Source organism: Chiloscyllium plagiosum, chromosome 15 (genome assembly GCF_004010195.1).
Source record: "Chiloscyllium plagiosum isolate BGI_BamShark_2017 chromosome 15, ASM401019v2, whole genome shotgun sequence".
Classification (NCBI taxonomy): domain Eukaryota; kingdom Metazoa; phylum Chordata; class Chondrichthyes; order Orectolobiformes; family Hemiscylliidae; genus Chiloscyllium; species Chiloscyllium plagiosum.
This window is the reverse complement of record NC_057724.1, coordinates 36,268,100-36,295,384: the sequence shown is the minus strand read 5'-3', so window position 1 is coordinate 36,295,384 and position 27,285 is coordinate 36,268,100. Positions and strand designations below refer to the sequence as shown.

The 27,285-nt window shown below is 39.9% G+C and overlaps 1 protein-coding gene across 9 annotated transcripts in view; it reads left to right on the top strand.

Moving 5' to 3' along the window:
* The window catches only part of mid2 (midline 2), a 244,722-nt gene that overhangs the window by 108,621 nt on the left and 108,816 nt on the right, over nt 1-27,285 (top strand). For 7 of the 9 annotated variants that reach the window (XM_043704700.1, XM_043704702.1, XM_043704705.1 and 4 more), the window contains one exon: nt 23,158-23,873. In XM_043704700.1, coding sequence (XP_043560635.1) covers nt 23,214-23,873 — 660 coding nt within the window. In that variant the 5' untranslated portion in view covers nt 23,158-23,213. Of the gene's footprint in view, nt 1-21,165; nt 21,177-23,157; nt 23,874-27,285 lie in introns of those variants that run through there. The other 2 variants (XM_043704701.1, XM_043704708.1) reach the window with 2 other exon arrangements.

Below are 27,285 nucleotides of genomic sequence, written 5' to 3'. Positions count from 1 at the left end.
CGTTCATTAGCAGAGGGATTTAATTCAAGAGTCGTGAAGTGATGTTGCAGCTGTACAGGAATTTGGTTAGGCCACAGTTTGAGTACTGTGTGCAGTTCTGGTCGCTTCACTTTAGGAAAGATGTGGAAGCTTTGGAGAGGGTGCAGAGAAGATTTACCAGGATGTTGCCTGGAATGGAGAATAGGTCGTACGAGGATAGGTTGAGAGTGTTAGGCCTTTTCTCATTGGAACGGCGAAGGATGAGCGGTGACTTGATAGAGGTTTATAAGATGATCAGGGGAATAGATAGAGTGGACAGTCAGAGACTTTTTTCCCGGGTGCAACAGAGTGTTACAAGGCAACATAAATTTAAGGTGAAGGGTGGAAGGTATGGGGGGATGTCAGGGGTAGGTTCTTTACCCAGAGAGTGGTGGGGGCATGGAATGCGCTGGCTGCGGGAGTGGCAGAGTCAGAATAATTGATGACCTTTAAGCGGCAATTGGATAGGTACATGGATAGGTGCTTAAGCTAGGACAAATGTTCGGCACAACATCGTGGGCCGAAGGGCCTGTTCTGTGCTGTATTGTTCTGTGTTCTCTGTTCTATGTTCACCCTCTTCATCCCCTTCCACTGCAATTAAGTCAGGAGAAATTCAGACTATGCAGATGACAGGGATCGATTTTGGGGAAGTAGATTTATGTTGTGTAGCAATCTCTTTGCAAATTAAACTGTGCCAGTTAAGGAAACTATTTTAGACGTGTTGTATAAAGTTAAACTGTAGAAGATTCTGCAGCCAACATATGATTGGTAGGTTCCAATGTTAACAGTACTGTGAAGGAATTTCTCCAGTGAATCATTTTTGAAGGGCTCTGCAGTAATACAATGAGGACAAGAAGCTCCTAGGCTCAACTCCTGATCTGTGCTGTGTTCATTGGTATCTTCCAAAGCAGCAGTCATATTGTTATTGAAAGGAGGAAAGTAGGAAGGAAAAGAAAAATCAAGTTTTATGTTCAGGAGTTCAATGTTTACCACTGATGTCTGTGGATCTATGCCAGTAACAGCTATCTAGTTTAATGTGACCAAAACTGTTGAGATTAAAAATTGTTTTATACTGAAGGATTATAATTGACCTTGAAAGTAATGAGCTTATAGCATGAAACAGTTTTCAGTAATTACCAATTTATTTGATTGTGGAATTGTCTAGGCAGCATTTTAAACTTTACTATTGTATTCCCATGGCATCACAAACCGTACAAACAGCAGGTTAGTTAGTGTTATCTGACCGGTGAGGTTTGGTTGTGTGTAGATATTATCAATGCTACTGAAAACTTCTGTTATGTCAATGCTTAGGGGTGTCATTTCACAGAAAATGAGACCAGGATAACTATTTTGATAGAATATGGTTGTTGTGAGGGAAATACAATGAATAATTCATGGAGTCATAGAGATGTACAGCATGGAAACAGACCCTTCGGTCCAACCCATCCATGCCAACCAGATATCCCAACCCAATCTAGTCCCACCTGCCAGCACCAGGCCCATATCCCTCCAAACCCTTCCTATTCATATACCCATCCAAATGCCTCTTAAATGTTGCAATTGTACCAGCCTCCACCACATCCTCTGGCAGCTCACTCCATACACGTACCACCCTCTGCGTGAAAAAGTTGCCCCTTAGGTCTCTTTTATATCTTTCCCCTCTCACCCTAAACCTATGCCCTCTAGTTCTGGACTCACCGACCCCAGGGAAAAGATTTTGCTAATTGCAGAACAAACCGAGCCAGATGGAACAGCAAACCCAATAAACACTCAAGTTGGAGAATATTGACACACTCTCAATATCTATGTTGAAGATAAAATAACACTTCATTTGTATATAAAGATTTACTTTGTGCAGTTTCTTTACATATACAGGTCCAAGAGCAGAACATTCATTTTGACAATGTCATGCCAGTAGGCATAAAGAAATCCAAAGCATTTTTATTTGCTGCTTTAAAACGATAGTCACCTTTTATCTTTGTAAATGAACCCTTGTTAAGTTTGAGAGTTCTGAGAAAGGGTCACTTGACCCAAAACATTAACCCTGATTTCTCTCCACAGATGTTGCCAGACCTGCTGAGCTTATCCAGCAATTTCTGTTTTTGTCCTTGTTAAATTTAAAATGATTGTTATCAAATGCTGAATGGATCCTTTTGCTGCTTATAGAAAATTCCTGCAATTATCAGGGCAAAAGTTAATAAATCACTTCTCTAGAATTTCACACTGACCATTTGCATGCATACAACAAGAAAAGTCCCCCAGGCATTGTCCACCCCAGCCAGTACTGAATATGGATTTTTGTTTTAGTTCTGTGAAAGTGACATTTTTTTTGAGAAGTTGGAAGTTATTTTTGATCGGTGAGTTCAAATATAATTTCAAAGAACATATATGACTTAATAATTTGGCAGGTAATCTTAAGGATAATCCAAAGAGATTATATAAGTACATTAAAAGCAACTAGGGAGACAATAAGGCCCTTTAGAGATCAACAAGGTCATCTATGTGTGGAATTACAGAAGATGGGAGGGGATACTAAGTGAATGTTTCATGTCAGGTTTTTTTCACTGTGGCGAAAGATAGTGGAGAAAAGCTAGGGAATTTGGGAAGTAAAAAATAACGTCTTGACAACAGTCCACATTATACGGGGAGAACGCTGGTAAGTGGAGCTGAAATGCGCATCAGCCATGATTGAATGGCGGAGTGGACTTGATGGGCCGAATGGCCTTACCTCCACTCCTATGTCTTATGGTCTTATGGAAACAGTCCCTTCGGCCCAACAGGTCCACACCAACCATCCAAAGAACAACCTGCCCAGACATGTTTCCCTGCATTTTACCCCTGACTAATGCAATTTAGCATGGCCAATTCACCTAAACTGCACATCTTTTTGGATTGTGGGAGGAAACCGGAGCACCCAGAGGAAACCCATGCAGACACTGGGAGAATGTGCAAACTCCATACAGACAGTCACCTGAGGCAGGAATTGAACCTGGGTCTTAAAAAAACAAAAATTAATAAATCTCTGGGACCTGATCAAGCATATGTCAGGACATTGTGGGAAGTTAGGGAAGAAATTGCAGGGGTCCAAGCAGTGGTATTTGTATCATCTTTGACCATGGGTGAGGTGCCAGAGGATTGGAGGGTACCTAATGTTGTGCTTTTTATTTAAGAAAGGCTGTAAGGAGAAGACTGGGAATTATAGGCCATTGAGTCTGACAATGGGTGAGTAAGTTGTTGGCGGGACTTCTGAGAGACAGGATTTGAAAAGGTAAGGTTTTGTGCAAGGGAAATCATGCCTCACAAATTTGATTGGTCATATTTTTAAGAAACGCAATGATAAAGGTTGTGTACCTGAACTTTAGTAAAACTTTTGACAAGGTTCCACATGGTACACTAATTAGTAAAGCTAGATCACATGGGATTTGGGGACAGCTTGTCAAATAGATCAAAATTGGTTTGATGGTAGCAGACAGAAGGTGGTGGAGGAGGGTTGTTTTTCAGCCTGAAGGCCTGAGACCTGTGGTGTTCTGCAGGAATCAGTGCTGGGTCCACAGTCATTTGTCATTTTTATAGATGATTTGGCTGTGAATTTAGGAGGTATGGTTAGTAAGTTTGCAGATGACACCAAAATTAGTACAAGAGGTTATCTAAGATTACAAAGGGCTATTGATCAATTGAGCCAATGGGCTGAGGAGTGGTAGATGGAGTTTAATTTGGATAAATGTGAGTTGTTGCATTTTGGTAAAGCAAGGGCAAAACTTATACAGTTAATGGTATGGCTCTGGGGAGTGTTATTAGATAGGGAGACCTAAGTGTTCAGATACATAATTCTTTGAAAGTTGTGTCACATGTGGGCATGGTGATTAAGAAGGCATTTAGCATGCTTGCCTGTGTTCAGATCATTGGAACATCATATTGAGGTTGTACAGGATGTTGGTGTGAACACTTTCTTGTGTGATAGTATTTTAGAGAATGTATGGCTTCTTGCTGAGTTCTTCCATTTCCTGTAAGGAATATGCAATCATGCATTGCATATCTGGTGCCTAAAGTGTATCACTATTGCAAATTCTGTTTGAATGCAATGTACCTATCTAACAAAGTGGTATAGCAATATATAGGCTACTGTCATGACCAGGTGAAAAAGGGTAGACTGGTTTTCCTACCATTTTTTCACAATCGTTTTTCACTGCAACACGTTTTTGAGTTTTAAAACAATATATAACATGGTCAATTCAATATGCAACCTGCAATTTTATATGAATTAAGCCAGACTATATTCTTGAGTTAAACATGATCAAAGTTAAAAATCTCACTACACCAGGTTATAGTCCACTAGGTTTATTTGGAAGTACTAACTGTCGGAGCACTGCGCCTTCATCAGGTAGCTATTAGGGCAGGATCATAGGGCACAGAATTTACAGTAAAAGATAAAAGTGTTATACAACTGATGCAATGTATGGAACAAACCTAAATTGTGGTTAAGTCTTTAATCACCTATTAATTAATTGAAATCTGCAAACCATTTTATGTAAATCCCAGTTCCTCTAACCTATAACCTGATATTGTGTGATTTTTAACTTTGTCCACCCTAGTCCAACACCAGCACCTCCACATCATGATCAATGTTAGCTTTATCATGCTAAAAACGCCCACAAGTAGGAAATATTAAAATTATATAAATACAAAAACTTACATTCCAGTAATGTACACAAAATGGATTGATTTACATAGTAATGGGGTAAACTTGGCCAAATTAAAAATGTAAATTTTATGGGAAAAAGTGAAATCAATAAGAGTTCACTAACTTCAGATTTGCTTCTTCAGTGAAGCAGTTGAAAGATATGAATTACAACTTCAAATCCTTGTTTCCTGAAAATCACTGTTAGAGAAATCCAGCTACCTTTGGTAGTGGTTGTGTCTGCTGTAACACTATTGGTAAATTTTTTTGTGTGTTTCAACACGGCCAGGTTCAAAGTTCCTATGGTAGAAGGAGATGGAGAGCAGTAACTTGTATGTTCCCTGTTCCAATTTAAGTTTCAGTTAAAGCATTTTGATAGTTATGGTGATTGATGTTTTCACGTCTCATATGTTGACTCCTGAATGATCAATCTTTCCATCTTGATGAGATAGAAATGAGTCCTTCACATCTTATGGGATGCCATTATCTCAGTTAGTTTTTCCCTGACTCCAATTTCCATTATATGAAATGTGACTACAGACATGTTAGCAACTATTTTAACTTGTTTCTTTGTGTCTTTTTTAAATGTACAAGGCCAGCTAATAATATTTGGAATAAATTTAATCTTCTTGACAATATTTATAGTCAGGCTTCAAACAATGTACTCTGTATGCGTTCTCTTTTAGCATTTGTGCTAGTTCACAACCATATTTGATATTTTTTCTCTTGTAGCATGTAAGAGAGGTTAAGCTTAAGTTTTGCACATCAAGATTTTAGGTCTGTGATAAGTCTGTGACCAATTGCTTATTTATCATCAATAATCTATTGCCTAAATAAGATCCAATCTTTACCCTACTTGAAATACCTGTAATTACAAGCATACTTCCTCATATACAACTGCAACTTTAATCTATGCCTATATATTAGGGGCTCAAGTAAACTGAACAGTGAAACACAAGATCCAACTAACAATCAATGCCTACCTTACTAAATGTAGTCCTCCATTTTTTTTGGCAGACTGTTTATTCAGACTCGTTTCTTGCTTGATATTTAATTTTTCTTAATGTTCTCCCATGCTCTTCCATGTTTGCATTTTTGGGCCTCCCTTTCTGTTTTGTAAGGGACATTGCTTGCACTGTCTATTTGTTGAATTGATGCACAGTGATTGGAGCCTTCAAGCACTTTACCTCCAATTTCTCAGCAGGCAGTGGAATAGGGCTTCTGATCCCAGGGCTCATCCATTCCATCCACTTTTCTTTTTGAATCTTTTTTTCTTTTCTCTTTTTTTTCTTTATCGATTTTATTTTAATTTCCTCTGGAAGAGCTCAGTCACAGTGATGGTAGAGGCGGCAGTGAGTAGGCCCATGGCTGCTGTGGTGGAGACGAGTTTGAGGTTCTTGGTAGCATCCGCAGCCAGTGCATATTTGTGAAGGCAGCAGCAGAAACGAGTTTGGACCTAGTACAAGACCAGTGCCAACAGTGGTTGCACCAGTGAGGTGGACTCGAAGCAGACCCATGGTGGCAGTGGTGTTGACTTTGCATTAGTGCTATACCTGGCTTCATTATTGGCATCTGCATGGATAGGTCCAGTGAGGGCTTTAAAGTGGTGAAGGTGTCATTGGAGGTGATATGGCACCGAAGAGTGGTGACTTTCATTCCAGCAGCGGTGACATGACAAAACAGACTCTTACCTGGCCAACAGCTCCATGGCCCAATGCAGAGCACTTAACAAGAACAAGTAGAAAGTTGAACACTTGCTTTATTTCTTAATTTTTCTGCATTTATATTCATTGTTTTAGTTTATTTTTTGATGTTTTAAAATGACGTATAGTGGTAACACTATACAACACTTTTGACTGTATTTTTGTAACGAGATACACGTGACAATAAATCAAATCAAATCAAATCATAAAATTAGTCTAGTGTTGAACTTAGTCCACAGCATGTTATTTACATCAGTTTGACCAGTTTGTTGCTATTCAATGGGTTAACTTTATTCTTGTAGGTTCCTTCTGATCCAGCATGTATTTTGACATGAGTATTAGTACAGCCAGGTGCATTTGAGTCCAGAAAACACATAGGAAAGCTATATACTTCCAACAAGTGTCCATTTTTAAAAGGACAAAAATGTTCACACTAATTTAGCATTTTATCCATGTCAAGAGTTAGGTTCTCTCATGTAGATTTCTGGATATAACATTGACATTTTATAAACAATGGTTTTAAGTATGTGCATCATTATTGTAAAAATCTTATCCTGTCATTTTGTTAATAATTCCACAGTTCAAATTCAACAACTTGTATCTCATTGTTCTTCTTAGTATTCTGTGCATGACAAGAAATAGTCTTTTTATTGTGCAGTTTTTTTGAGTGGGGTTTGCGTAAAATGGTAAACTCTACAGGAATTTTATGTAGTACAAAAGTTGTATTAATGGGAATTCCTTTATTTCACAATAGAAATTTGATTATGATACAAAGACCCTATGCATGGTTTCTGTCTTTTCTCAAATAGAGAAGTTTTCATGAGCAATCAGCATCCACACTTATGCTGATGACACTGATCTGTTTCTCTATTGCTAGTCTAGATTTGCAGACATATATGTCTGCCTGCTTCTTGTAACATTAGTTGATGCATAAACAAAATTACTCTTCAACTTTATTGCTTGTTCAGTTCCTGTTGAAACTTCCACAGCCTGGCTCCAGATTCTAGCCCCTCTGTGGTTCACTCAAACTGGACTTGGTGGTGTCACGTTGAGCATCAATGCTGTGAACTGAGTTCAGCTTCAAATCCTAAGCCACCAAATCTCAAGTTTCTATTCCGCACTTTTCATCTTTGCTCATTACTCCCAAAAATATTTCTTCATATCTCTTCACATTTAATTCTGTCCTTGCTAGCACCTTGAAAGCTACACTTAAACTGCAATTAACCCCAAGTTTTGTTCTGTTCTCACTTTCACTATTGTTGTTTCCTATCATTTGTAGAGTGGAAATGATCATTAGGCTCCTTTTCATCAACACACAGACTTGGAGATTCTTTATCCTTGCCCATTACTACTACTATAATCTTCTTGAGCCCAACTTGCTGCGATTATGCATTACAAGCCCTCTCTAATCAACTTCTGTCATTCCCATATTTTGCACTTAAAGTGGAAGAAATGGAATCAAGTTGTAAACAAATAACACAAACATATTCATAAATACTATAAAGTTGCATAGATGATCAGCAAACAATTTTAAACATACTGACCTCATTCCTAAAAAAAGCACGTTGGGTTAATATGCCAGTACGCCTGTTTCAAATAATTTGGTAGACATTGGGAAAATCTCTCTTATGTGTGTGTGTGTAGCACAGAGGAAAAGATTTTTAAAAAAGTGAAAATGTCTCTCTCATTGAACACCAGAGAATTATGGGGCAAGACCACCATTAAAATTCATAAACTATGTAACAAAATTTTCTTGACTCCTCATGTACGGGACTTGTGCCATATGTGTATATAAAGCTAAAAGTAAGTGCTTTTCATTAAACAAACTTTATAAATTAGAACAGAAGTTTGAAACCTTTGAGTCTGCTCTGCCATTTGATAAGGTTATAACTGAACTCCACTTGCTTGTCTACCATAAATACCCCCTAATTCCCTTTTTAATCAAGAATCTATCTACCTCTGCCATGAACATATTCAATGGTCTTGCCTCCTCCATTCTCTGGGATAGAATTCCAAAGACTCCCAATTTTCAAAGAGAAAAGAATTGTTCTCATCTCTTTCTTAACGGAAGACCACTTGTTTGGAAACTCCATCCCCTAGTTCTATTCTCTGCCAAAAGCAATAAGTATCCTTTCAGCATTCACCTTATCAAATCCTCTTAAGGTCTTGGATATTACAATAAGGTAGAGGCAGCCATTCACTAAGAAAAGAGAAATGTAGTTGTAATCAGAGATAGTATAGTCAGGGCAATAAACACTGTTCTCAGTGGCCAAAATCGAGAACCCCAGAGTTGGGTTGCCTGCCTGGTGCTCAGTTTCAGGATATTTCTTTTGGGTTGTAGAGAAACGTGGAGTGGGAGGGGAAATGTCCAGTTGTTGTGGTCCACTTGGATACTAACAATCTACATAGAGGTTCTGCTGAGGGAAAGTGAACAGCTAGAGGCTAAATGAAAGAGCGGATTGAAAAGGTAATCATCTCTGGGTTATTACTTGAGCTGTGAGAAAATTGGTACAGGGCTCAATAAGTTTAAAATAATAAATGCATAAGTCTCAGGTTGGTATGGGAGAAATGGGTTGAATTTGTGGGACACTGGCACCAATACTGGGGAAGATGGGAGCTGTTTTCATGGGATGGGTTCCACCTGAATTATGCTGGGACCAGAGTCCTGACGAATTGCATAACTAGGGCTGTCGATAGAGATTTAAACTAAAGATCAGTCGTATGTTTAAAAAAAGCATGAAGTGGGGTCTCAGCAGATATTAAAGCTTCCAGAAAATATAATAGGACAGAGTGTGGAAAGGGCTGAAAATGTGTTGCTGGAAAAGCGCAGCAGGTCAGGCAGCATCCAGGGAACAGGAGAATCGACGTTTCGGGCATAAGCCCTTCTTCTTGCCCGAAACGTCGATTCTCCTGTTCCCTGGATGCTGCCTGACCTGCTACGCTTTTCCAGCAACACATTTTCAGCTCTGATCTCCAGCATCTGCAGCCCTCACTTTCTCCTCAGAGTATGGAAAGGGCCAGGAATCTTACTTCAGGCACAACGGATAAGGAGATAACTGAGAAGGAGGGCAGTCAATGCAGAACTGAGGGTGTTGTATTTAAATGCATGCATTATACAAAACAAAGTAAATAAGCTTGTAGCACAGATTGAAATTGCCAGGTGTGATGTTGTGGGTATCACTGACGTGGCTGCAAGGGGATCAAGGCTGAGAACTAAATATTCAAGGATATGCTTTGTACCAAAATGACAGGGAGAGGGGGCAGGATCGTCTTGTTAGGAAGCAATGAAATTATGCAACAGCAAGAAGTGATCTAGGGTCAGAAGCTAGAATCTGTGTGGGTGAAGGTGAGGAACTGCAGAGGTTTTATTTTAAAAAAAACCCTGATGGGAATTATGTACAGGCCTCTTAGCAGTAGTAAGGATGTGGGATAGAAAATAAATCAGGAGTTAGAAAAGACATGTGAAAGAGCACTATTACAATAATCATGGGAGTGTGGAAAAATCAGGTTAGCGGATCTCAAAAAGGATTCAAAATGCCTACAAAATGGTTTTATGGAGCACCTTAGAACATAGAACATTACAGCGCAGTACAGTCCCTTCAGCCCTGGAGTTGCATTGACCTGTAGAACCAATCTGAAGCCCATTTAACCTACACTATTCCACTCTTGTCCCTATGTCTATCCAATTGCCATTCAAATGCCCTTAAACTTGGCGAGTCTACTACTGTTGCAGGTAGTGCGTTCTGTGCCCCTACTACTCTGATAAAGAAACTACCTCTGGCATCTATCCTGTATCTATCATCCCTCATGTCACTTGTGTTAGCCATCACCCTCCGAGGAAAAAGGCTCTCACTGTTCAACCTATCTAACCTTCTGATTATCTTCTATGTCTCAATTAAGTCACCTCTCAACCACCTTCTCTCTAACAAAAGCAGCCTCAAGTCCCTCAGCCTTTCCTCATAAGACCTTCCCTCCATACCAGGCAACATCCTAGTAAATCTCCTCTGAACCCTTTCCAAAGCTTCACATCCTTCCTGTAATGCGGTAACCAGAACTGTATGCAATACTTCAAGTGTGACCACACCAGAGTTTTGTACAGCTGCAGCATGACCTCATGGTTCTGAAACTCAATCCCTTGTGCTAGAGCGCTCAACGGACCAGACACTTCTGGATTTGGTGATGTGTAATGAGGCAAACATAGTTAGGAAGCTTAAGCTGAATGAACCCCTGGGGGCAGTGACCCAAAGTATTAGAGAATTCACCTGCAGTTTGAGAGGGATAAGCTAGAATCAAATGTAACACATTGCAATTGAATAAAGGTAACTACAAAGGCATGAAGGAGTAGCTGATCAAAGTTGATTTGAAAGAGAGCGTGGCAGGGAAGATTCTCACAATTCCTCCATCTCTGCTTGAACGAGGAGACATTCCAATTGCAAGCATCCAGATGTTTACCTATTTTGAAAAATGTGCTTTTCCTCCCTCGTCATCCAGACAGCCCTCTGCTGCACCACCTCCATTCACTGTTCTACTGCTCTGCCCCCCCAATCCAATGCAGAGTCCCCTTTTGTCCTCATCTACTACCCCACCAAGCCTCACATCCAACACCTCATCCTCAAACACTTCCAATAACTCCAACTAGACCCCACCACCAAGAACGTCTTCCCCTCCCCACCCTTCTCTGCCTTCCAAAGGACAGTTCTCTCCGACAGTCCTTGGTTCATACTACCCTTGCCACCGAACCCCCAGGTACCTTCCTTTGCAACCAGAAAAGATGCAAAACCTCCTGGTACACCATCCCCCTCACCTCCATCCAGGGCCCCAAACGGTCCTTCCCGGGAGATAGAGGTTCACCTGCTTTTCTTCCAACCTGGTTTCCTGCATCAGGTGCTCCTGGTGTGGTCTTCTTCTCTACATTACATTAAACATTAGACAAAACATTAAACTCAGGGAACTGTTCATCGAGCATCGCAGCTGGGCCTGCAGGGGCTGACCAGACCTCCCCAGTCACAGCCCATTTCAATTCCCCCAACCACTCCCTTTCCGACATGACCAGCCTTGGCTTCCTCCATTGCCAAGACAAACCACACCTACTATTGGAGGAACAGAACCGTATCTTCTGCCTAGGCAGCCTACATTCCGGAGGACTCAATTTTGAGCTCTCCAATTTCAAATAACCTCCCTCCCCATCCTCTGACTCCCTTCCCAGCCCCTCCCCTCCTTTCCATTGCTCCCTGTCACCAACCCAATTCATTCCTCCCATTGACCAACCAGGTTGTGCACTCTACATGTCTTCACCTATCCCCACTTCACACCCTTGCCCTGCCTCCCCTACACCCACCCCCTAGTCCTGAAGAAGGGTTACACCTGAAACGTCAACTTCTCCACTTTCTGATGCTATTTGGCTTGTTATGTTCTTCCAGCCTCCTGCCTGTCTACTTTGGATTCCATCATCTGCAGTTTTTTTGGTCTCTAGGAAAGATGGTGGAGGAACAATAGCAGAAGTTTCGGTGGATAATTCAGAAAGCACCACAGAAATTCATCCCAAGGAAGAAGAAACACACTAAGAAGAGAGCAAGGCAACCATGTCTTAGAAAGGAAATTGGGAGAAGCAGGCAATGTAGTGAAGATTATTAGGAAGCCTTTAAAAACCAGCAGAGAGTAACCGAAAAATATTTCACAGTGGAAGAACCAGCAGCATATCAGAACTTCAAGAGAATGGTTGGGGGAGTGGGTGGAGGTGCAGAGCTAAGTGTACTGGCAAGCAGTAAGGAGAAGGTGCTGGGGAAACTGAAAGGTCTGAAGGTTGATAAACCATATGGACCAGCTGGTCTACACCCCAGCTGAAGGAGCTCGCACAGGAGATTGTAGAAGCATGGTCGGCATGGATGAGTTTCCGTGTTGTACGTCTCTATGACTCTATGACTCATTGGTGGTTCTGTGATCTTTCAGGAGTCACTAGAGTCGGGAGGATGCCAGAGGATTGAAAAGTAGCTTAAACACCCCTGTTTAAGAAGGGAGGGAGGCAGAAGACAGGAAGTTATTGGCCAGTTAGTTGATCTCAGTCATTGGTAACAATCTCATTGGTAATAATGGACTCAAATGTGGAGTACTTGGAAGCACATAGTAAAATAAGGCTGAATCAGCATGGCCTTGTCAAGGAGAGATCATACATGAAAAATTTATTAAAATTCTTTGACAAGTAATGAACAAATTAGACAAAGAAGAAAACGTGGGTGTGATCTATTTGGATTTCTGGAAGGCCTTTGACAAGATGCATTTGAAAGGAGGCTGCTAAAAAGGTAAGAGCCCATGGTGTTAGGTCAAGGTATTGGCATTGATAGAGGATTGGCTGACTGGCAGAAGGCAGAGAGTGGGGATAAAAGGGTGTTTTCCAGGATGGTAATCAGTAACTAGAGGAGTGCTGTAGGAGTCAATGTTGGGACCACAACTATTCACATTACATATGATCTAGACAAAAAAAAAACGCTGTTGCTAAATTTGCAGATGACAAAGATAGGTGGAGGGACAAGTATTGTTGAGGAAGTGGGGAGGCTGCAGAAGGACTTGAACAGACTAGGAAAGTGAGCAAAGAAGTAGCAGATGGAATACAGTGTGGGAAAGTGAGTTATACACTTTGATAGGAAGAATAAAGGTGTACGCCATTTTTTTGGCAGAAGAAAAGCTTTGGAAATCTGAAGCACCAAGAAATTTGGAAGTCCTTGTTCATGACCCTCTTAAGGTTAACATGCAGGTTTAGTTGACATTTAGGAAGACAAGGAGAAAGTGAGGTCTGCAGATGCTGGAGATCAAAGTTGAAACTTTATTGCTGGAACAGCACAGCAGGTCAGGCAGCATCCAGGGAACAGGAGATTCGACGTTTCGGGCACAGGCCCTTCTTCAGGAATTCCTGAAGAAGGGCCTGTGCCCGAAACGTCGAATCTCCTGTTCCCTGGATGCTGCCTGACCTGCTGTGCTGTTCCAGCAATAAAATTTAGGAAGACAATGCAATGTCATTCAATTCAAGAGGGTGAGAATACAAGAGCAGAGGTTAACTGCTGAGGCTGTATGCACCTCTGGTCAGACTCCATTTGCAATATTGTGATCAGTTTTGGGCTCCATTTCCAAAGAAGGATGTGCTGGTCTTTGAGGGGATCTAGAGGAGGTTTACAAGAATGATACCAGGGATGAAACAGTTGTCATATGAGGAGCGATTGAGGACTCTAGATTTGCACCTAGAGTCTAGAAGGATGAGGGTGGATTTGATTTGAAAACTGGACTCCTATAAGTGAAGAGACAATGGGATAGTAGATTGCAACATCCATTCGCTCAAGATTTCTTCAAACAAAAATATGCAAATTATTCATCCATTTTGCTGACATTATCTGCTTACATTTTTCATATCTATTAAATCAGCATCAACTTGACATTCTGTTTTTATCACAAAAATTGATGCTTAGTCAAGATGGTAAAGCAATTAAAGTTTTCTTCTTTAATTTGCGTACAGTGCACACATTCCCTTTTCCATTCCTATCTCAAATGTGGTACTTGCTTCGCATCACAAATAGTTCATTTATATTATTCCCAGATTATGATCAGGTATTTTTTATGTAAAAGAGCAACAATTATAAATCCAGTGTTTCATGGATGACTTTCTCCTTTGCAATGAAGTTGATTTAAGTGTTCAAACAAAAACTGTCCCTGACAGTTTAGTTGGCACTTATATTGACTATTGTGAAATTGAGTTACACAGATCCTAAAGCTCCAGATTCCATCCTTGTATATGGATCGATCAACTAATCTGCTCAATGGCATCAGTAATACTGCAATTAGCTTCTGGAAAACCTATCCAATTTCTAAGCTTCTGATAACTATTAGGTGATATCACTGTTTAGTGTGCATGTATGGGAATGAGGAGAAAGGACAGGATTGAGTTTTAACTTAATATCCAAAATGGTCAAATAGCTTGCTACATGTCTTCACATGTGAAGTATGGCCAGTGTAATCATTTGTTCAAAAGCAGTTGATATTCAGAAAATTATATTTCAATAAAAGCCAATTCGGTGTGGAGGGAAAGTAAGGCAGGCAAACTTCAAGGGATCTTGCCACTGATTTTCTAGCTATATTTGCGATGGAAAAAGTTATGGAATGATGATCTAACACAATAGTTCTGTACTCTGTTTTCTCATTGAACTGTTTTTGATCTCCCTGTATTATGTCTGTGACATAAGTCGGAATATTTTCTTAAGCTGTAGAAAATGAAGGCAGCAGCTATCTTGGGAATAGAATGGAATGCCTAAGCTTCTAATACATTGCTCTGTTTATGATTTTGACATATGCTGGGAAAAGAGATCTTTAAAAGTGGGAGAATATTGTTGGCCTATTTAACTTTCTCACTTAGAACATGATGGATCTGACCCCTATGAATATAACAACTAATAGTTTTCTCTAAACTGAAACATTGCCAAAGCTATTGAGTATTTTCAGTAGATTTTTGTTTCATTGCAAATTGTGACATTTTCATTTCTTACAGCAGCCACCCTTACAAAACTGTCAATTGCTGAATTTGATTGGGGGAGCCAGTCGATGTAGTTTATTTAGGCTTTTAGAAGGCTTTCAACCAACTTCCAAGCAAGAGGATTTGTGTGTAAAATAAAATGCATAGGTCTTTTGAAATTAGTAGAAAACTGATTAGCAAACTGGAAATAGTCGGAATAAATAGACTTTTGGCAAACAATGACGAGTAGGATATCACAGGGATCAGAACTAGTACCCCACCTCTTCACAATATATGCTAATGGTTTAGATGAGGGAGCTAAATGTAATATCTCAAAATTTGCAGATGGCATGAAGCTGGATGGAAAGGTGAGCTGTGAGGAGGATGCAGAAATGTGGCAGTGTGATTTGGACAAGCTGAGTGAGTGGACAAATGCCTGGCTGATTATGTGAGGTAATAACTGTCAGGTAATCCACTTAGGTAGCAAAAATAGGAAGGCAAGTTATTATTTAAATGCCTGTAAATTGAGAGGCAGGAATGTTCAATGAGACCTGGGTGTCATAGCGAGAGAATTTGAATACAGGACAAGGATGTCTTGCTGTAATTGTACAGGGCATTATTGAGGCCACATCTGGGATACTGTTCACTTTTGGTCTCCTTATCTGAGGAAGGATGCTCTTGCTATGGAGTGTGTGCATCGAAGGTTTACCAGATTAATTCCTGGGATGGCAAGATTGACAAATGAGAGATTGTTAGAATTGTATTCACTGAAATTTAGAAGAATAGAGAGGGGAGTGGCGGGATCTCATGGAACCCCATAAAATTCTAACAGGACTGGACATGTTAAATGCAGGAAGGTCATTCCCAATGGTGGGGGAGTCCAGAACTAGGGGTTGTAGCTTAAATATAAGGGTTATTTTTTTGAGAACTGACATGAGAGTTTTTGTCACCCAAAGTGGTGACCTGTGGAATTCACTACCACTGGAAGTGGTTGGGGCCAAAACATTGTGGTTTCAAGAAGGAAGTAGTTATAATAGCTCTTGTGCCGAAAGAGATATGGGGAGGGTGGCATTAGGGTATTGAGCTCCTTGATAAGCTATGGTCATATTGAATGCCAGCGCAAACTGGGACAGTCAGGTGGCCTATTCCTCCTCTATTTCTGTGATTTGTTTGTTTTGACTATGCTAACTTGTGAATTTGGACACCCTTGTACAGTTTCTTCTCTAGGAATCCTGAGCAAAAAAGGGAACTATTTTAAAACAATCTGATCTAAATTTACATCAGACTCATGAATGCTATGTCTATTACATCATGTATACCCTGATTTGTTTTTTAAGACAATACAAATATTGATTATATTCCTATTAGATTTGGGATATTGAAGTGATTTGTGATGGGTTCCTTGTGCCCTTCCCCTTTCGTCCTTCCCTCCACACTCCCCCATACCCCTGCTCCAACCTCTGGTTGACTGCAAGGAAGTTTTCTGTCTTAACTAATTTGAAGATTGACAAACATTTTGAGGCTGAGTACAATTTGTTGTATAAAGCCTCCCAGAAGGTTACCAAATGTAAAAAAAAATTCAGAGTTTTGAATGTTTTGTGGTTTTGAAACAGCTTTTTCACAAACACATTCTCCTAAAGAATCCAGAGGATTATCTCCTGGGACAAACTGGCTTCTAATCAAATCATGCACAAACAATTGTACATCACGTAATTATGTGAGATTCTACTTTTAGAAAGCTTTATGGTGCACATATTTGGCCAAATCTGAAGAGAACATTTTCAAGCTTCCAATTCTCCCTTTTTGTAAAATTAAGCACTGTATTGTGGTGTTGAACTGTGAAATTTTAGGAACTTGATTACTAAGGTTGCAAACACACATGGGAGAGATTTTGACTTGACCTTGGTCGGTATCTGCGCTCTGACTTAATAGATTCTGAGAAATGTGTTTCCACACAGTCTTGTATTAGGTACAACACTGAATACACAGTAAAGTTTCAACATTTAAGCATTAGCACAGCAGTTGTAGTGTGAATTGGATGCAGATAGAAGTCCTCAAAACTACCTTCATCAAATTTTGCAAGACTTGATGCAGCATAGATTAGATAAAATGCTCCTCAACTCCAATCTTAGATTGCCTCCAATTACTTAGACTTCTCACATCAATGATCTCCACAGCTCTGGCGATGAGGTTGATAATTCAGTAACAAATAGTATTAAACTAGAGGCAATTCTTGACCGTGTTCCAAATTAATATTGATTTAAATGTGTAATATAATGAAAATAGGAATAATGATGGTGATATACAATGTAATGTATCAGTGATATCAGGCACAAGTAAGTGACCATGTAAAAAGGACAGCAAAGTTTATGCTAGAGAGGGATGCACTTACAGAACAGTATTATGTACAATATGTAAATAACCATTTACAGAAACCTACTAGTGACAGTAGTGGGTAAGGGAGAAACCATTGCAGGGCACAAATCAATAGAACACAAAAACCATCATCGCACCAATGTGTGGAATAGAACTCTCAATTTAATATAAACGTTGTTATTATTTGTTTTTCCATTATCAAGAAATTGCTTTAGTTCCAGAGCTGCAATTTTGATGCATGGTCAGTCATTCAAACTGATAACCATTGTCCTGATAAATGAAAGTTTTAAAACATGTAATTGTCTCTTTTGGCTTTCCATATAATTTTTTAAAATCTATAAAATATTGGAAGTGATGTATTGAAAACTCAAACCTTCTTACTGTTGAATATACCTGTGTCCTCTAAATACATAGTCAACTAAGGTTAAAAAGCATTTCTGAAAATTACTTTCCTGTGTGTGCTCTCCTTTTTTATGTTCAGGCCATTGTCTAACCAAATGATTCCCCATTTAAATTTAGACAGGTTTTCCTGGGTGCATTGTTTCTCAGTAATTATTTACCTTTTGTCTTTTATATTTCAAATTCTTCTTTTCTCCCCCTTTTGTAAATTTTGTTTTCTTCCTGTTGCTGTACAGTTCTATGAACTACAGGGCTTTCCATCAGTACTTTGCCCAATTAACTTGTATTCATTTGAGACTTTTGAGAGCAATTTGGTTTTCCTAACAAAAGAAATAGGGGAGTCGCACAATGGTTGTTTCTGCACTTGTTCAACATTAGTCTGGGTATTCTCTCAACAGCGATTACCGGATAAGTGATCAGTTGGCCAATGTTGACTTGAATTTTTCAGCTAGTCTCTAGTATCTAGACCCTTTGGTTGTTGGGGTGGTAGATTAACTGCCTGTGGCAGACTGAGGCCTACACGCTTTCCCTGTTGACATATGTTGCCAAGGGATGTGCACTGTAAAGGGACTCTCACCCCCAACCACAATGGTGTTCAATCTTTATATATTAAGACACACAAACTTACTTTCTTAAAAATCTGTGACAGCCAAGCACTAAAATTCCTGAATGTTCCGTCGATTGCACAAAGTGGGAGAGGCTGCATATATTTGGTGTGCAATTTTGGATTGCTCTTTCTGGACAGTTGCAGGTAGGAATATGCCTGTGGGGTGGTAGTAGTGCTAAAGCATGACTGCTGTATGGCAGTATGGCAGCAGAATGAGATAAGCCACTTGACTGGCTGTTGGCAGCAGAGGAATATCTTCATACTGAAACTTGCTTTTGTAGCAGGCTCTGGGCAGTACTCTCAGAAGTCGTTGGAGCTATTGATTGCAGCTAAGAGTTGAGGCAAGGGTTGTGGAGAAGCTCTGGGAACTGCCTGGAGCAGTGTGGATTTGGACGAAGCCTTGAGATTCCATTGATAATTCAGCACAGCTGTCAGTAAAGATGAAGAGGGGCTCTTCAGTATTTACTTGTCCAGCTGAAAAACATTGGAACTTGAAGAAACCCCAGGATTAGTAACAGCTGAGTGAAGCTAGTTGTCTGCAAAAGAACTGGAATTGTGCCCAAGTGGAATGCTGTAGAGCACTCTCAGGAATCCAAAAGGATGCAGCCTTAAGGGAATTGATTAAACTATCAGGACGAGAGTGGTTATTGAGGAAGACTCTGACAAAGTGGTTAATGGTGGGATTTGGAAGCTGGATCTTTGAAACTAAAGAATTGGAAACACTTGAAAAGAAAACAAAGTTTTTCAAATTTGGCATTATATTGAGGGTTGCTGAAAAATCTGAGAGATCTGTCTTGACCATATTTGTTATTTGATATACTTTCTTGAATATTTGACCACAGTTTATCTGAGTTAAATCATAATTACTTCCTGCTAATTCTGGTGTTAACTATGAGTTGTATATGTAGACTTTATTGTTTTACTTCTGTAACCCTTTTTATAAAAACATAATTTGTTTGTTCAAAAATTCTGGAATCTCATGGCTTTATTCTCAGTAAATATTTGCACAAAGAAAACAAACAACTGGTCCCCTAACGTAATTTGGTAGTTTCACCAGGAATCATACTTTCCTTAAAAATTAAATTTCTGTCTTAAAGATCATCCTCTTGTTGCAGTCGTCTCCCAGTTACTGATCATAACCTACCCATGTGCTTCTCTGATTTTTCCCCCTCCCACCCATCCCCTGACTTTCGAGAGGCTATCTGCCTCCCTTAATTGTCATTTTGAGAGAGTCCCTATTCCAACAAGGGTACAACCACATGACAAATATTACTTTGATCAATTTCCAATCTGAAGCAGGTCCAGGACAAGCAAGTAGTCCCAACACCACCTCCTGTTCCCCAACTCTGTGGGCAAAATTACGTAACAGGTAACATATCTCAGGTTGAATTCAACATCTGTTCAGTTCAGTCTATATGAGTCAACTGCTTATTATGATTCAGTGGACTTACCCAGCAGGTCTCTCCTTTTGATTGGCTTACTAGAATTATCAACAAGTTATAGCATAGAAAGAGGCTATTTGTTCTAACGTGTCTGTCTCTGTTCTCTTGAGCAATTCACCTAGTCCAATGTAGAATCATTCCTTCAATAGTGTAAATGTATTTTGATCCAAGATGTATTTTCACTCTCGAGTAAGTATAACCTGCTTCTAGGGCCACCCTCTGTTCATATTCATAAAATAAATGAGTTAAAGGGCATTGCCTCCCCTAAGCAGATTCACAATTTCAGATTATATTGTTTTGACATGATACTCAGCCAAGTGATAGTTAATATTTGGATATATTGACAGTTGGTAGACTTGGCACTTGACATATCCAGTCACTGAGAAGCAGCAATCAGCAAAGCAAATGAAATGTTCAAGTATTTTTCTAACATCTAAAAGGCATCTGGATTGGTATATGAATAGGAAGGGTTCAGAAGAATAGGAGCCAACTGCTGGCAAATGGGACTAAATTAGGTTAGGAGGTCCGGTCAGCATGGATGAGTTGGACCAGAGTCTGTTTCCATGCTGTACAGCTGTATGACTCTATCTGTTGAAGGTTCGTCTGCAAAATACTCATCTGGTTAAATCACATTTTGATTGTATAACATGTCCAATTTTGACTGAGGAAGATGGTTTCCTCGGATCACCAGGCTAATTTCTACTATCAGAATTGTTATGAGGAAAGGTTGGAGAATTGTGGGCTCTTCTTTGAATGGTGATAACAGAGGTGACTCATAGAAATGTACAAATAAATGGTATAGAAAAGGCAAATATGGAACATTATATTGAGTTCAGTTGAAACAAAACAAAGGATCTTCAGTTCGAATTGGTGAAAAGCATCAGGATTGGTGAATGAAAAGTCTTCAAAAACTGGGGTCATTATTTGCACTGAACTGTCAGTCTCAACAATGCAACAAACATTGGAATTTGTTTAGTAGACAGTTCAGTGACTGTGTTGTGGCGTTATGTATTTGTTGTGTTGTTGAGGAAGAATGGACCAAATGGCCTTCCCTGTCCATATGTGCTAATGAGGTTGCTCTAAGATTATCTTGACCTCTTATGATCAAAAGATCAGCAATGATCTCGAACAGACTATTCAATTTTATAAGGTTCTCAGTTATTTAATGGAATCTTTGAGCTGATTACAGATACCAGCCAAAATATTGCTGATGCAAAGAGAGTGCAAGTCAGCACAAAGTAGCAGACTGTATCTGTGTATGGTGTGCTAGCGTGTTTGGAGACACTAACAAGAGGGGAGGCAGCTTCACTATAGGAAGGAAAAGTGGAAATTGGACAGGTTAGCAACTACTCAGCTATTTCTTCTCCACTTCATTTTTTAACTTTCAATTTTAAAAAAGCAGAATGATGCACTCAATCACTTATCAATCCTCCCTACAAAGATTGAGGCAGAGCAGCTGGTATTGTCTAAGATGGCAATCATAGACTCGCAAGGATTTAAATAGTGTCTTGCATCATTTCAGTGAAGAACTGATTTTTCTTCTATTCCAGTAAGAACCTGTTTCTGTTTTCTCCCCCATTCCAAACATGTAGTGCACCCACAATTAGACATGATTTTTGTTTGTGTCTGTATGTTACAGTTTACTACTACCAGTTTGTGCCTTGTCCCTACAGTCCCAATCTGTCTGCTATCCAATAATATTGGAACTTTCAAGGCTAGTATGTTTACTGCACAGATGGCATTCCCAAAAAATACATTAACTTCCTCAACATATTAGACTCGAACTTTGATTTTATACAACAGGGCTGAAAATGTGTTGCTGGAAAAGCGCAGCAGGTCAGGCAGCATCCAAGGACCAGGAGAATCGATGTTTCAGGCATAAGCCCTTCTTCAGGAATGGCTTATGCCTGAAACGTCAATTCTCCTGCTCCTTGGATGCTGCCTGACCTGCTGCGCTTTTCCAGCAACACATTTTCAGCTCTGATCTCCAGCATCTGCAGTCCTCACTTTCTCCTTTTATACAACAGGCACAAGCCTACTTGAGTAAGACAGAACTTCTGTATGATGCAATATAATTCCAGTGCCCTTCCCAGCGTCTTTCTACAGATTCTGTGTTTACATTGAAATATCAATATTTGCTCCTGTGTAAGATTTTATGTACTTTGGGGCCAACTTTGATCTTATCGGCTAAATTATTTTAATACATTAAGGATGTCAATTATGCCTTTCTTTGGAAGAAATAAATGGTTATATCCTACAGTTAACATTGTCCACTAATGATTAAGCTAATCGTATGAATCTGGTTTAAGAACATCATGGGATCACTTACACCTCTCATGATAATGAGACACCACTCTATTGGCTGCCGTTCCACCCAAAACTGAAAAAGCTTTCCTGTTAATGTTTCACTAACATTACAGGAGGGGTACAATTGCTTTGGAGAAAGTACAGAGGAGATTTACTAGAATGTGGCTGCAGCTTGAAATGTGCAGCAATGAGGCAAGATTGGATAGGCTAGATTAATTTTCTTTAGAATCAGTGAGGCTGATGGGGATTCTTTTGAGGTGTACGAAAGAAGGCAAACCTGTTTTCTCAAGCAGTGAGATCAGTTAATAAGGGGGCACAGATTGAAGATGATGGGCAGAGCAATTAGAGAGGACCTGAGAAAAGGTTTTATGACTGAAACTGAAGTTGATCGATGCCCTGAATGTACTGCCTGGTTTGATGCTTGGGGCCAAAAGCCTCAAGTTATTTATTTATCCCTCACCTGAAGTGCTGTAATTTACAAAGCTAAGGATGAGAACTGGGTTTAAAATAAGTTGCTTTCTTCTCTGTTTGGTAAATGTAGACTAAATGGCCTCTTTATTTGTTATGACCTTTTCTATTTGGTGGAAACATTTTGCATAAAGTCACCACACCTGTACTCTGCCTTCCTCCCGCAGTGCCTGAATAGTTTTCCACCACCATCTCAATTCAGAATGTTGAAACTTTCTGGAGCTCGGCTTCAATGAATGCTAATAGCCCTTCAGTAATTTGTCCAACTTTTCCTATGATGCCAGGCAGAAACAGTATTCAATCAAAGTGAGGCTGAGTAGCCCAAAGCTGATGCCCTTTTCATATGATATCTATATGTATGGAAATTTCAGCAGGGGTCACTTGGAACTGAGCAAAACCTGAACCTATCATATCTATTTTGCTTTTCTAAAACTTACACCATAAATTAATGTTGACAGCCCAACAATAAGCACAGGTTTTCAAGTTCACTCCCATATGACGGAAGGCATTTACCTAATGAACTTCAGGAGAACCAATGCTCCTTAATAGTGGTCTTGACCTTTGTTTTAAGATTATAGGCATAGTTGAAGGAAAGATCTATGCCATACTTTTAATGGTGTGTGATCCACCTAAGTTGATTTTTTTTTCTCTCTCTCTCCTTGTAGGTTGCTGACCAGCTTCCCTGGGTACCGCTGGTGATGCAAGTTTGTTTTGCCTGAAGATGGAAACACTTGAATCTGAATTAACCTGCCCAATTTGTCTGGAGCTATTTGAAGATCCTCTGCTCTTACCGTGTGCCCACAGCTTGTGTTTTAACTGCGCCCACCGGATCCTCGTTTCTCACTGCACCTCCAACGAGACGATCCAATCGATTGCTGCCTTCCAGTGTCCGACCTGCCGATATGTTATCTCTTTGAACCATCGCGGCTTGGAGGGCTTGAAGCGGAATGTAACTCTGCAAAACATCATTGATCGCTTTCAGAAAGCCTCGCTGAGTGGACCCAACTCCCCCAGTGAATGTCGCCGTGACCGGCCGTACAAGGATCCTGTCACCATGTCCTCTGAGAGGGTTCAGTGCCAGTTCTGTGAGCAAGAGCCACCACGAGATGCCATCAAGACTTGTGTGACCTGTGAGGTCTCCTACTGTGACCGGTGCCTCCGGGCCACCCACCCCAACAAGAAGCCGTTCACTGGCCACCGGTTGATTGAGCCCATTCCGGACTCTCACCTCCACGGACTGATGTGTCTGGAGCATGAAGATGAAAAGGTGAATATGTACTGTGTCACGGATGATCAGCTGATCTGTGCCTTATGCAAACTTGTAGGACGCCACCGGGAGCACCAGGTTTCCTCACTGAGTGATAGATATGACAAACTTAAGGTACAGTATATGAAGATTCATTATCTGAAAACACTTTTTTTAAAAATCCATTTGGATTCAATATTGTAGCCTGAAGTTGGATAATCAATGACTAAGTCTTAACTTTAAGAATCTCACCCTTTTTTTTTTGCAGTATTTCAGCCTCCTCAATACAGTTTTAAATGTCCATCTAAACAGGTAGATTTCACTTTTCAGTTTAGTAAGTTACTGCAAAGAATGAAATCTCAGACAATGCAGCATTTAGGAAATGCTGTGTCAACCCAGATTATACTGTACATCCATCTCTTGGGAGCAGAGTTTTAACAGTCTTCTGCCTCAGAAACAAGATTGTCAACACCTATATACGATCCATACTAACTCTAACTCTGTACATTTGAGTGGCAATGCTTGGAGAACAAACATGAGAACAAGACCTTTCAACAGGCTTGAATAGGTAAACCAGTAACTAGAGGAGACACAGATATCTGACTGGTGCACAAATGGGGAAGGAGGTGAGCAGACAAATTAATATATTGTATATTTTCCTCCAAGTAATTTATGATCTGAAATGGATGGTGGAATCAGATTCAACTAATTTTCAACATATCAGATACCTGTCTGAAAAATAAAATTACTGCAAGGCTGTAAAAAAGGAGTGGGAATAATTAGTATGATAGAATAAATTAACTCCTTTTCTGCTGTATGGTTTTGCTTTTAGCAAGAAATACCCAGAAAAAGACATAGGAAATGTGATCTATCTGTGCATTCTTAATTTTTTTCTTTCTAAGTAATAATAATTAAGTACTTAGAGAAGTAAACAGGCCAGGGGAGGCTTTTACTTTTAATTTTAAAAAGAAGTTTAAATTTGGACACAGCCCCATTCAAAACCTATGCATTAAATGAGCATTATAGCCTGAAAAAGCTTTCCAAGGTATTTCACCAGGTTAGTAAATAGCAGACAAAAACACAATCTTGTGTACTGTACATGATTTACAAATTTGTTTCAGTAATGTGGCTTTTTTCAAAAAGGCATCTTAACATCTCAAGAATATCTGGTTCTGCTTTCCCTCCTTCCAACCCAATTTCATTAACAGTGCTAAGAATGACAAGCTCTACTAAGAAGCATATTTCTCCTTTAGTGACGTACAATAAAAAGTCATATGTTTTGGGGCCTTGTTGGAGAGGTTAATCCGTTTAATATGTTACTTAAATAACATCTGGCAGAAAAAAGTGTACTAACTGTTTTTCTCAATTTGGAACAGCACTACTCATCTTTATCTTGATTTTTTTATTGAGTTCAAAAAGTTTGGCTGTTCAGTTTGCGCAAGGTATTATTTTCACATTTTTGCAAATAGCCTATGGCAACAATTCTGTAAATTTATAAATATATTGGTAATGCTACATGTTGACAATTCTAGTTAGAAATCCCTTCCATTTGAAACAGATATTAATTTTATTTTTACCTAATTTTTGTTTTCCTTTCCTCTTCATACTGACAAATTCCAATAGTTACGTGCCCATTTGAATGGGAGTAGCCATAATATGCTATGTAGTGTCTATCAGCTATCTTCATAGTATCATTAATCATAGAATCGCTACAATGTCCAAGCAGGCCATTTAGCTGACTGAGTGCACACCACCCCCCCCCTCCCTCAAAACAGTATCCCACCCAGACCAAACCCTCTAATCTATCCTTGTGACCCTGCATTTCCCATGGCTAATCCATCTGGCCCGAGTCAGAAATCACACAAGACCAGGTTATAGTCCAACAGGTTTATTTGAAATCACAAGCTTTTGGAGTGTAGCCCCTTTGTCAGATGACTTCTGATTTTGCACACCCCAGTCCAACAATGGCGCTTCCACACCCCACCTAACTAGCACATCCCTGGACACAATGGGCAATTTAGCATGGCCAATCCACCTAACCAGCACATATTCGGACTGTGGGAGGAAACCAGAGCACCCAGAGGAAACCCACGTAGATACGGATGAATGTGCAAACCCACACACAGTCGCCATAGGCTGGACTCAAACCCAGATCCCTGGTGCTATGAAGCAGCAGTGCTCACTGAGTCACTTTGCTGCCCCATCTTGTATCCTTTGATGCCTGAAGGTAAAACTGAAAAGAGTCACAGAACCGACAGATTGTTCATGAAATCAAAAGTTTAAAAGAATTTTCCCAAAAATCAGATTATGGTTTACAAATGGCAGAAAATGCCTCTCCCTGGTGTAGCAAGTGTCATGACAAATAGGGTAAAGATGAAAAAAAATCAGAATCTCGCCGTTGAAGACAAAATTTTAATCCTTTGTCCTCTCCTCAAGCCTTAAGTAGTGAGTTCAGAATCTCTGCTACTCAATTTCCATGTACTTGCATCATATTAGAGCCCCAACTATTTACATCCAACTTCCAATTATCCCCTTCTACATTGCAAAACCGTACAGCACAAATTCCTAATAAAGTAAAACTGATTATTGCAGCTCACTGAATGCCTGTCCCAATCGTCATGCCATTGTTTCTACACAATCCTGTCTGCTCCATGGACTCTAGATTTCTTGGTTCTTCATCCACACAAATCTAATTATCCAGTCTCGGCACATGATCATGCATGCCCACTGATTAACTCAATCAAAACATCAGGCCTTCAGTACTTTGGAGCTGACAGACCCCTATGACTTCTGTCAGGTCACTTTGTATGCAAGGACAAATATGTAAGTTATGTAGCAATGTCAGATGCTTGCTTCTGAATTGACATGGACATGCATCTTCTGACTCTTCGCTTGTTTTCTTAGCACTCACTGACTTTAGCACTGAGTTATACACCTGTGTATATGTCACCTTTGAATTTAAGATCAGAATATTTTTCAACCATCCCTAAAGGCTGCCTCGAACAGATGTTGGACCCCTCACATATGTAAATTAGGAGGTTAAAACCTGTTTTAGACCCCATGGATTATAGTGATGTAAGCTCAGCATGTCTGGCAGTAGCTGTGGAGAAAGAAACAGGGTTATGTTTCGAGTTCAATGTGAATCTTCAGACTCAGCTAAAGCTATTGCGTTTCTCTCTATCTTTATTTTCATTTATGATCTTGAGCATCGGCAGAATTTTGTTTAAGTGTTGAAGACAATAGACAATAGGTGCAGGAGTAGGCCATTCTGCCCTTCGAGTCTGCACCACCATTCAATATGATCATGGCTGATCATCCTTAATCAGTATCCTGTTCCTGCCTTATCTCCATAACCCTTGATTCCACTATTCTTGAGAGCTCTATCCAACTCTTTCTTAAATGAATCCAGAGACTGGGCCTCCACTGCCCACTGGGGCAGAACATTCCACACAGCCACCACTCTCTGGGTGAAGAAGTTTCTCATCATCTCTGTCCTAAATGGTCTACCCCATATTTTTAAGCTGTGTCCTCTGGTTCAGCACTCACC